Raw genomic sequence first — 11,450 nt, forward strand, 5'->3', positions numbered from 1 at the left:
ACAATCACACATTAATGCAAGCATTAGTGTGTGCATGCATTAATGTGTTTCCACACACTAATTTGTGCCCAAGCACACACTAATGCAAGCATTAGTGTGTGCATGCATTACACACACTAATGCTTGCATTAGTGTGTGATTGTGCACAAATTAGTGTTTTTTCACACACTATTTTGTGCACAACCATACTAATGCCCGCATTAGTGTGTGCATGCATTAGTGTGTTTCCACACACTAATTTGTGTCCAAGCACACACTAATTAGTGCACAAGCACACACTAATGCAAGCATTAGTGTGTGCATGCGTTACAAGCACACACTAACGCTTGCATTAGTGTGCATGCGTTACAAGCATACCAAAACATACCTCCATGTGGGTGTGCGATGATGTTGATTGAGACCCCAATGGTCACTGAGAAGCCCAATGGTAGATTAAGGTCCAACACACACACACTATATTAATTTCTTTGCCACACACTAACGCACACACACAATAGATTAATTAGAAGCACACACACACACACTCTAAATGGATACAAAAAAAAAAAGCACACAAACCATTTCTTAAATAGGAGATAAAAGGAATCCTATGCAAGGACGAATCCTATGCAATAAAGAATCTCACTTTGACTAGAATCCAATGTTAATTAGGGTCCCTTTTTTGTGAAATTGTAGGATATGGCATCCTCTTCCATGCCCGGCTATCGATCCATAGAGGACTTTCTCGCCAAGGGCCTCTCTTACGAGGATGCTTGTGATGCTTACTACTCGCAGTCTTCCTCCCACCAACCACAATCCAACCACAATCCACCTTCGGCTTTCGATGGTTCCGAGATGCAATACACGACCCCGACCTCGAGAGGGCATACCGCGCCCAGGCAGAGTGGCTATCCTCGCAGCAGAGTCTTCTAGGGCGGTACACACCCGCACAGTTGGTTGCCTATGGGCTCTCACCGCTTGCGGCACTGGGCGTCGGCACTCCGATCGTGCAGAGTGTGCCTCCCACAGCGCCTCCCTCCACCTTATCCTCGACTTTCCCGTCACCCGCACCTCCCTCCACCTTGCATAAGCAGCGATCCACGCCCGCACCGTCGAGTTATCCGTCGCCTACACCACCCAACGGTTCGGGCTCGGGCCAACGCTCTTCGGGTGGCCAGCGCTCTTCTCGTATTGGTGGCTCACGCTCTCGTCGAGGTAGTGGCTCGTGCTGCTTTGGTGGTGGAGGGGGCAGTGCTGCAGATTCACCTCCTCTTACACCCCGACCTCCTCGCACATGAGGATGAGGACCGCGATGTGCCCCCCCCGGACGCTCGTGGCTACTACTATTATATACATCGAGGGGGGGAGGTGGATCTAGGTTCCTCTTTGGGGAGGACATTTCGAGGGCACCTTAACCAACTGATCCACTCGACATACCAAGATTGCTTTAAATCTTTCAAAGATCAGGACCCAAGATCAGGACCCAGCCGACTTGACGTACATTCACACGAAATTGCTCATGTGGTTCCCTAATCCAGAAGTGGAAGAGTTCTCCAGGCAGTGGCTCAAGGAGTACGTCAAGAATTTCTTGAAAAATAAGAAGTCCAGTGTGCGGAGGGCGGCAAAGCGAACATTTGAATCTAAGGGTCACAACTATCGCCTTGGAAATGTTCACGACGAGGAGTGGGAGAAAGCCCAGGGCGAGCTGGAGAACGAGAGAGCGACAGGTGCTAGGGCTCACACTCGACAGGTGGAGGCGAGGGCGCAGCAAACACCCACGCATTACGGCTCGGGCGAAAAAGCAGCATGGAAAGATAAATTTGTGAGTGCGGCGTATTTTCATTTGAATTGATTTAATTTGTGGTAATAAGGTTACGTTTGTGATATTTTTTAATTGATATATAACAAAATATTACTATGACCCGCCCAAGCCGAGAGATCCAGAGATTCAGAGAGAGCCACTCCGAATATCAGACATGGTGCTGGCTGTATGAAAACAACAAAATCAATCGCGAAGAATTTGAAAATGTATGTCGTACACTACAGCCTGTAAGTGTGAACTTTTTTTTTTAATGAGTGCATGCAGAATTATGTATCCATTTGTATTAATTAAAGGTTTTGTTGTTTTTTTCTTTTCCAGAGTCAGGGAGTTCCTTGAGAGGTCCCAGGATCCGAGTAGCTCAATCCTCCGAGTGTTTTTGGGCCCGTTTTCTTTTGGCCACAGTTGTATAGCCCCCATGTATTGCCTATTTGGGCAATTTTGTAATATCCAATATAATTAAACACTTGATTTTGGCCCAAAGTCTTCTTTTGGCCACAGTTGTATAGTCGCCATGCATCGCCTAATTGGAAAATTTTGTAATAAACAGTTTCTCCAATATAATTAAACATTTGATTTTGGCCCAAAGTTTTTGTGCAATGAAATTGTTGTTTTTTTATTTATTAAATGTATAGGAAAGAAAAAGGCAAATGACCATTTGGATGGGTCTTACCAAGGACCATCCAAATGATCATCTGCTTTTTTTAAAAAATACTCGCGTGCGCAGTAATGCTTGCGGTAGTGCTTACTGTAAAGCCCGCAGAAATAAGCGCGGAAATATAGCCGGGCCGATTACCGCGTGCATTGCTGAAGGACCATTACCGCGAGCATTGACTCCAGCATTACCGCCTCCGAGATTTTTTGACTTGAATTTTTCCTTTGTTTTTGTGCGTCTATCTGAGCGGTAATGTGCTCCAAATGTCATAGTGAAGCTTGGGCTGGGTTCTCACCTCAAGTGCAACCCTAGCATCTCAAGCATGACAAGCACCTCAAGCATCTCAAGCACGTCAATCATCAAGCACCTCAAGCACCTTAAGGTTGGGCCGGGTTCCCACCTCAAGCACCTCAAGTGTCATGCCAAGGGTAAGACTATAGGAGGGCATGGCCCTGGCCAAGGGCCGATGGATACACATGCGGTACAGGGGCTATATATAGGAGGGCCAAGGGCCTATATATAGGTCCGGTTGGGTGGTTATTGGCATGTCTATCTCCCTATGCTCTTTCAGGTACAAGTATTGCTAAACAACATTATAGATGGTTGTTTATACATATAGCAAGGCTCTGAGTGGTTAATGAAAAAGTTTCATTGTTGCCCCTAGAAGTGATTAATGTTTCATATTCTATTATGGTTCAAACATTTCAGCAAGGCTTGAAAATGATTACCACTGAAAGTATTTAGTTTCTTTTCGAAACTATTTACATTCCTCTTTACTGTGTGCTACGCACATCACACTCGCCATAAGTATTGGCAAGGATGATCATGGATATACAGTTTCGGATCTGTTTTTTGCTAAATGCATACACACTAGGTGTTATGGTTCCTAGTGTTTAGCAAAGGTTGATTTGGAACGGCATGCGTATTCCTCAAGTTGCTGCTTATGAAGCATTTTACACTCCATGTGCAGTATCTCGCTAAGTTTACTTTTCGATCCACCAATCACCAATAGAGGTCATGGCTCGGTTTGGGTCCTTGTGGATTTTTTCAAGTTAACCACGATGGTTATTCAGTCAATTGTTGATTCCTCAACAATGTTGTACGATATTCTGATCCCCGTTTACCAACCATCTGGAAAGACTGTCTGTAAACCATGGGGGAAACACCTCTCAGTACTGTCAGTTATCCAAGGGGATATGCAGATTACAAAGTGTAATCTTGTGCAAAGGATATGCAAAGTGCATATATTAGTACTAAGCAGTCCAATTAATAAGCATTTATTGCTCTACTTGGAGTTCGCTTACCAACAACTAAAGCATGTTTGCGACTAGGTTTAGTCTCTTCATGTATAAGTCAGATTCTCAACCTTGAACACTAGTTATGGTGGGGTGGTTTACTGATGAAATTTGAGAACAAGTCAAGGACTTACATTTGGCTGATGAGTTAGGTCAGCAAGTTACTTTCACAGAAAGTGAAAAGCGATACTCTTTCAGGACATCTTTGTCGTGATAACTCGTTTAGCATGCTCATGTGCGTTCTAAATGGAGTCTACACACTAGATGGTTGCAAATAGACAACAATGTGCAAAATCGAGATGTTATTCTTGATTTCATTGAACCTCCTATTGCATTGTGTTTTCAGTCAAACAAATAGCTGGATCCATGAGGGATACCACTGTGGAAAACATTAGTATTCTTAAGAAGATCCTACCACTTTTGTTTTCGCGGACGAAAACGCTTCTCCAAGGGGGGAGTAATGTCATGCCAAGGGTAGGACTATAGGAGGGCACGGCCCTGGCCAAGGGCCAATGGATACACATGCGGTACATGGGCTATATATAGGAGGGCCAAGGACCTATATATAGGTACGGTTGGGTGGTTATTGGCATGTCTATCTCCCTATACTCTTTCATCAATCTTGGGCCAGGTTCCCACCTCAAGCTCAGCCCTAGCTTACCTAAGCTCGAAGGACTTTTACACTAACTATTGGAGGCTTTCAATAAAGCTAACCCTAAGGTCTTATGCTCCATTGGTTAGCCTTGCTCTTTGATAGACCATCTCTCATATGGACCCCTTTACCATTGGCCCCGTGTTGAGATAGATCTATAAGCACGTCTCAATATCTTACCCCTTGTTCCCGTTTATTCTCCCACATTAAGTGATCAGTTTAATATGAGAAAATCATTTGGGTTGGTTAGATATTAGTTTTTATAACATTGCTTGAGGTAGACTCTATTTTTAGTTTGAGCTCCAGGTAAGGTTCCTTTTGGCTAAAGGAACAGTCTCTTAAGAGGATATTTGATTGAATCATTCAGTTCAGTTTTTACTACGAGCACATAATTGCACATGAGTACCATATCTTACAAAGAGTTATCTCAATGATGTTTTCAAGAGCAAAACTCTCCTTCAAGGAGGGAGTAATGTCACGACAAGCATAGGGCCAAAGAGGGGCACGATTGGCTAGCAATGTAAGTCAAGGGGTTTCCTAAAGGTAGGTTAAGAAGCCTATAAGAGGAGTATGGTTAAGTGAAGAAAGACATGCTTCAATTTCTTCTTCCTAAAGAAAAGCTCGTAAACAAAGTATAAGAAACTAGAGTTAGAAATGCTTCGATTTTAATATTATGGGCTTGCATCATTACAAGGAGGAAGTTGGCCGCTCCAGAAAAAACTAGTTCTTGATGGGTTGGGCTCCTTATCATTATGCCTTGTAGGGGTCCTTCATGGAGGATCTATGGTTGCGTGTTGGGGACAACCTCGACTCCAAGATAGTGAGGGCGCCCAAATTCCTAGTTCACTGTGCTTAGACCTGACGGCTGAGATCATCGTTGGCGGGGAATGCCTATTCGATCCCCTCGTGATCCGAATTACTTGCACTACAAGTTTTAGACACATTCTCACCTGCGAAAATTGAGTGAGAATATGGCCTTTGTCAGTCCGCAATAGAAAAACAGGTTTTCGCAGGTATGAATGGCGAGTTTTCCATTGCTTTTTCTATGTGAGAATAAAAAGGAGCAGTAGCGCCGGGCGCTACTGCTAAAAAAGGAGCAGTGGCGCCGGCGCTACTGGTAAAAACTAACTTTTAGCGCTTGAGAATTTTTGTGACGTGCTCACGTTTTTTACACTTTAAGGTGTGAAAGAGGGTAGAAAAAAGGCTTTTTTGTCGAAGTAACAAAAGGTCTAAAACTTGTAGTGTTGGTGTTGTGGGAATTGGGAGTCAAATGTGAGGTGAAAGCTGTCGATACTAAAACAGGGCGGAAATCTGAAGGTTTGGAAATTGGGACCTGCCCCTGGTATCGTGATGGGCGTCGGGCATCGGCCAGTGCCGCCAGTCAGATCGATTTCGGGAATGGGGCAAATGATCCAAAAGAAGGTCGTACACTTGCCCAATGCCCACCCTACCATTCATTCATTAGAGGCCCCTATGATTATTGTCCATGTCCTCTCTCTCAGGCTCTCTCTCGTGCCTCTTCTAACAGAACAACAGTATCTCCTCGTGCGCTTCCCTCCTCGGGATTTTCAGTAGAGCAACTTGCCTGCAGCTCTTCTGGCAATTGCCAAAGCGCAAGCCAGCAGGATGTCCACGCCGGAGGGTTGCCAACTCGGAAAGGCGGGGGTGTCTCTCAGAAGCCGCCATCGGAGCGTATTTTGAGAGAGAGAGAGAGAGAGAGAGAGGGAGCGAGCGAGCGAGCGAGCAAGATAGCGGCAGGTGGAAATGGAACTGGAATGACCCATTTCGGCATCAGCACGCGCAGAGGTTTTTGAGCTGCAGCTTCTTGAAAGGCAAGCACTCAGCCCCTCCCTCTTTTCCCCTTCCAAACAGACAAAACACACATATACACCCGCCCCCGCGTCAGCACCTGCCCTTGCACGTGTTCTGTGGCATGTCTGTTTTCACCCAACATCCAATGCTCTTGAGTGCTTTCAAAATGCTTAACAACGGCTGCTTTGGAGCTCTATTTTGCTACTTGCAATTTGTAAGCTGAGCTACTTGAGCTCTACTTTGCGCTTAGACTTCTTATGTAACAATTCTTGTTCTTGAGGCTCACTGTATATTGCTAGCTACATGATGATTGTTTGTATGCAGAGAATGTCATACTATGTCCCAGATTGGGATGATATGAGCCACAGTCTGACGGGATTTGATGACTCATACCCTTGTCTCAGTCGAAAAGAAGGCACACAACATCTTCAAGAGCAGAACCGACACCAGCATCATCTAAAGAATCGAGCTTCAGCTCTCGTGTATGCCTCTTACGCTCCTCCCTCAGTTTAGCAAAATAAAGTGACTCAATTCAGCCTTGTGGTTGTCGGTGCAGGCCCAATGATGATATGCTCGACACATTGACACCGGCTGGCTTGCAAAAGGTTGAAGGTACCCACTCAACTGACATGACGGTGTGCTCATCCATCCCTGCACTTGATGTACCAGTGGCAATGAACAACAGTCCTGGTGTCCCTGACGATGAAATGCTCTCTTGGTTACGGTACCCTTTGGAAGACTCAGTTGATCGAAGTTACTGCTCAGGGGTGTTTGGGGAGCTTGTTCACCCCCGTGTACAGCTTGTGAAGGATGTGTTTCTTCATCAAACCATGAAAGAACATGAGGGCGCCCATGTGCGCAACATAGGGGACTGTGTTGGGTCCGGGGTGGGCCTTCAACAGCCGACAAGCACAGTGAACACAATCATTTCACCAAGGGAAGTGATCAAATCAGATGCAGCGATGGCATTAGGTGCAGGCCGCGCTGCAGGGTTTCTCCCTCAGAATGGTTTGGAGGCCTTTGATGGGGTACGCACTCATTTGAGCCCTTGTGCTTTGTTGAAATCTATGTCTTCTCCTACTGTGGAATCCACATTACATTGTAAAAATGCTGTTCAGACTATGAGACCCGTCCCAGCAGCACCACCCTTATCCCCAGGGCTCAACTTCTCTGCTTTTTCTCGCCCTGTCGCAACAACTCTTGATAAGTTGCGGCTTGTGGGGGCTGCAAGCGGGCCCACAAATGAAGACAGAGCAAGGAAACCTATTATGATAGACTCACAGCTCCCTTGCAATCCTTCTAACAGCGATTCAACCAAAAGTATGGTGGTGAGCAGTCGATCTTCGCAACAATCCACAGAGTTTGCCTCTCAAGGAAGGACAGAAAATGTTGGGGCTGTCTATCAAACTTGGTACCCTCCGACGAGCGGACATTGTGGGTCAGTTGGCCGTGGGCATATGGAGGCAGCAGAGCTCAATAACTGTGTTTCACGTGTGTCTGTTTCAGAAAGTGTACTTGAGACAACTGAGGCAGTAGAGTTAATAGTGTCTCCATCTTGCTTATCGGGAAATAGTAGTGAGAAAGTAGCTCAAGAGGTTCTCATTCCATCTCCAAAAAAATCCTCGTCGTCAGCTCAGTTTTCTGAGGTCAGTTTGGCATTCTCATCAACTTTTTACTGAATTTTTACTCTTTTTTGCATGGCAATGCACTTCTGCACAACATAATCATGCTCTGAAATTGCATGTGCACGTGCTTTCATGTGTGGTTTTATGCATGTATGTGCATACATACACAACATGAGTGTGGAGTGCTTGTTGCCTTTGTATTATGGCACAGAATTTCATGCCAAGTGTTACCAGACACTGCATTGTATACGTTTATGTGTTTGTAATTAGATGTTTACTTAGGCATATAATATGCACCTAGGTTCTGAGCTAGGCATTGCTAGAATTATTCAGATGTGACGAGTAAGCGATTTTGTAGATCTGTTAATTTGAGTCTGCATTTTTAGTATATGCTAAAACATTGTTAAAGTTTCTGTAGCAACAAGATGCAGAGGATATTGTGCCCAATGCAAAGAAGCCACCACCAGGTCCTCGAGCTGTGAAGAGGAGCAGAGCAGCGGAGGTGCATAATGAATCAGAAAAAGTGAGTGTCTTTGTGGCGTTAACACTGTAGAGTTTAGGAGAGGCAAGCGAATTTTCCCAAGCGTTTACAGAAGCAGCATAAAGGGATATATGTATCTTTAGTAGTTTCAAGCTTGCCCGGGAAAAGCTTGAAGGACCTTGTGCTCTTATCCTGATTGCAAGGGTTTTGGCATGCTGTGACTGTAGAAACGTCGGAACAAGATCAATGTTAGGCTAAAGGCTTTGCAAAGTTTAATACCAAACTCCAACAAGGTGAACTATTTTAGCCTTTTTTGGTTTCAGAGGGAAGTCTTTTTTTAATCATCTTTTCAACACAATTTAGGTTTGTTGTGTAGACCGACAAGGCATCAGTATTGGATGAGGCCATTGAGTATACTAAAATGCTTCAGGCACAAGTGCAGGTACCTTACTACGGCGCATATAAGAGAGAGTGGACGGAGGTTAAGGATTGCTTTTGTCTATCAATCTGGCCATTTGCAGAGACTTATTCTAATCTGGAATTTTGTTTGTTTTTTTTGGGCAGTTCATGAGCATGAAAACTGGGATGTTTTTCCCAACAATGATGCCAGCTGGGATGCATTACGTGCCAATGCAACAAATGCCAACATTTGCACACCTTGGAATGGGGATGGGCATGGGTGTGGACGTGGGCTTTGGAATTCAAGTTGCAGACGCGAATGTGGCCAACTCTGGTGTAGTAGGGGTTGGGTCTACTGCTGATGCAGGTGCAGGAGCAGGTAGGTGTCTGAGCTTGCCTTCTCTTTTAGTATTAGGATGCAGAATCTGCACATTGCCTGTGCATTTGCATGCAAGAGGTTTGGATAACCAGAAATCATAGTCACATAGGATGGGAAATGGAAAGAAGACCTGGAAAGAAGACCGGTAGTGCCATCCAAGACGGAAATGGGTTTCTCTGTGCAATGGTTACGATTAGTAACAGCTTCTTACTGTTAGGGTGACTTCAGAAATGGAGTTTGCGATCCGATAGGCCCCAAAAAAGAATTTCCTTGTGACTCGCCAGAAATCCTTGTGTCATGCGCACATGTGCGACTATATATTGATTGTGTTCAGGTCTTTACAGCACTTATCCTTGGCCTTGTTTGTGGCAGGTGCTGCCATCAACATATCTCCCACATCGCACCAACCGCTGTCCAGTCATGCATATGCAGGGTCCAGACTGCTCCAAACAATTTCACCTTCACCTATTTTAGATGTCTCTGGCGGTTTGCAAACAGCCTGTACTAGCGAATCTTACAAAGTGATGCTGGCACAACAATCCCTTCAGGTTTCATCATCTGAGACCCAGAGTGACTATTGTGAAGGCAATAGAAGATTGTTATGTTTGGTTATGCATGTGCATGTGAAACACAATTGTTGCCCATGCCATTGTGCAGCGTTGAAAGGCTGAGGTCGTGTGTTTGCTTTGGTTGGGTCCATGCAATGTTGCACTCTTGGTGCGTGTGTGCATGTGAGAGAGAGAGAGAGAGAGAGAGAGAGAGAGAGAGAGAGAGAGAGAGAGAGAGAGAGAGAGAGAGAGAGAGACTTTGCTCTTGCTATGAGTATAGCTAGGCTTCATTGCGTGCTCCTTATATTCACTTCTGTAGAGAGAAGAAGTAATAGAATGGTTAGTAATGAGTGGGTAGCAGGCCATGTCCGGTCCAGGTGCTGTGGCCCTTCATTTAACACGCAATCTATTGCATTATGAAGTTTACATGATGGCCCTTCTTCTGATTCTCTGTTTTTCGTTTTGGTGCAGCCAGTGCTAATGAATGTGCAAATGAATGCTGATGCTTACAGTGCTTCGCAGCAGCAAAGACTGCTAGAGGAAAATCACATAACTAGTGCATTCTAATGAGGTTGGCTGTCTCTGTTCGTATGAATCCTGAATCAAAATCAAGTGCTCTTGCCAGAAAACAAGCTGAAGGTGCGCTTTTGCCGGTGCTGACCGCTTGTGTCCTTTTGTTCATACTTGTGGAGGCTGGCAACATCAACATATGATTTATACATCTGGTTGGACAATGACGAAAATGGTTCATTATAGTATGTAAGCCACAAGGCGCATCAAGGGCAATAGAGGCTGATGCAGACTTGTGAGTGTTCTTGCTTGTCCGAGGCTGTGCAAGGACGACAGCTCTCAGCAGCTTTCTGGAGCTGTCCATCTGAAAAGCAAAAACTGAAGATGGTTCGCAGCAAGGCCTGCTGTGAGTGATTGTTTCGGACGCTGTCCATAATGTTTGGGTGGCAAATGTTGTCTTATATGCAGAGTACCGTGCCATCCATCATTCTGATTGCTGTACCATGTCCCCTTGTAAACATATTCATGATTTTTCTTCTATTCAAGAAGGGTCCTAGAGGTTTCTTCTTGTATAGTTTCTCTATGTAGCGGCATTTTGTGCATTTAATTGGAGTCTCAAATGCAACTGTTTGAATTTAGTCGAGAATTTTTGGTCGCTGCTTTGCACACGCCAAACTCCTTCATGGAGAATACCATCAACAGCAACATCCACGAATGGAGTAGTAGTGTTGAAGAAAACGGAGAGTGTAAATGTTATCTTTTTTGGCCATTTGTAGGTGAATCATGTGTGACTGTCATTGGATTTTTGACATCTTCAGTCATTTGTAGGGTGGGATGATTCCCAAGTTTCAGAGGTCTTTAGAGGGTAAGTAAATGTTAGCCCTGGTTTAGAGCAACTGTGGTATATATGTGCTTGCTATGTCCTTTTTCTTCATCGTGACGGCTCCCACACGCATCAAGCTAAAGGTGATGACGGGCTGTTTACTGGACGGACCCTCCATGAGCCGCACCAAAGGGGACTCAAGTTAATATAACGCGAGCCTCCCAGCCTGCCCTCTCAAAGTTGTGGGATGTGGCCTCTCGGTGAAGGCTCCACCTTGAGTGTCGTGGGCACACCCATAACACTTGGTAACCTCAGCTCCTTTCTTTGATGCTATGGTGTGGATTTTGCACATAATGGTTGTTTTTTTTTTGGGGGGGGGGGGGGGGGGGGGGGGGGGGGAGGAGGGAGAGGGGCACACCGTACATAGCTCACGTAGAGAACTTGTGTTTAAACATTCTGAGGTTTATCTTCCA

General features: G+C 45.1%; 1 protein-coding gene across 1 annotated transcript; it reads left to right on the plus strand.

Annotated features, from left to right (window-relative positions):
• Positions 1-405: 405 nt before the first annotated feature.
• Positions 406-10,722, plus strand: LOC147424391 (uncharacterized). Its single transcript, XM_086499419.1, has 13 exons — positions 406-427; positions 775-1,194; positions 5,643-6,092; positions 6,196-6,232; positions 6,537-6,551; positions 6,617-6,694; positions 6,769-7,858; positions 8,256-8,360; positions 8,546-8,611; positions 8,695-8,760; positions 8,883-9,096; positions 9,469-9,644; positions 10,116-10,722. The coding sequence occupies exons 1-13, from the start codon at positions 406-408 to the stop codon at positions 10,209-10,211; spliced, it is 2,835 nt and encodes a 944-aa protein (XP_086355545.1). The 3' UTR covers positions 10,212-10,722.
• Positions 10,723-11,450: the final 728 nt, after the last annotated feature.

Source organism: Adiantum capillus-veneris, chromosome 25 (assembly GCF_014529385.1).
Source record: "Adiantum capillus-veneris isolate H3 chromosome 25, ASM1452938v2, whole genome shotgun sequence".
NCBI lineage: Eukaryota > Viridiplantae > Streptophyta > Polypodiopsida > Polypodiales > Pteridaceae > Adiantum > Adiantum capillus-veneris.

Bases quoted from the DNA above. Each gene is read 5' to 3' on its own strand.
- LOC147424391 (XM_086499419.1), top strand. From the start codon at position 406: ATGGTCACTGAGAAGCCCAATG. The intron at 6,093-6,195 runs GTATTTTGAGAG...TTTCGGCATCAG, and splicing joins TCAGAAGCCGCCATCGGAGC to CACGCGCAGAGGTTTTTGAG. The intron at 9,645-10,115 runs GTTTCATCATCT...GTTTTGGTGCAG, and splicing joins TGGCACAACAATCCCTTCAG to CCAGTGCTAATGAATGTGCA.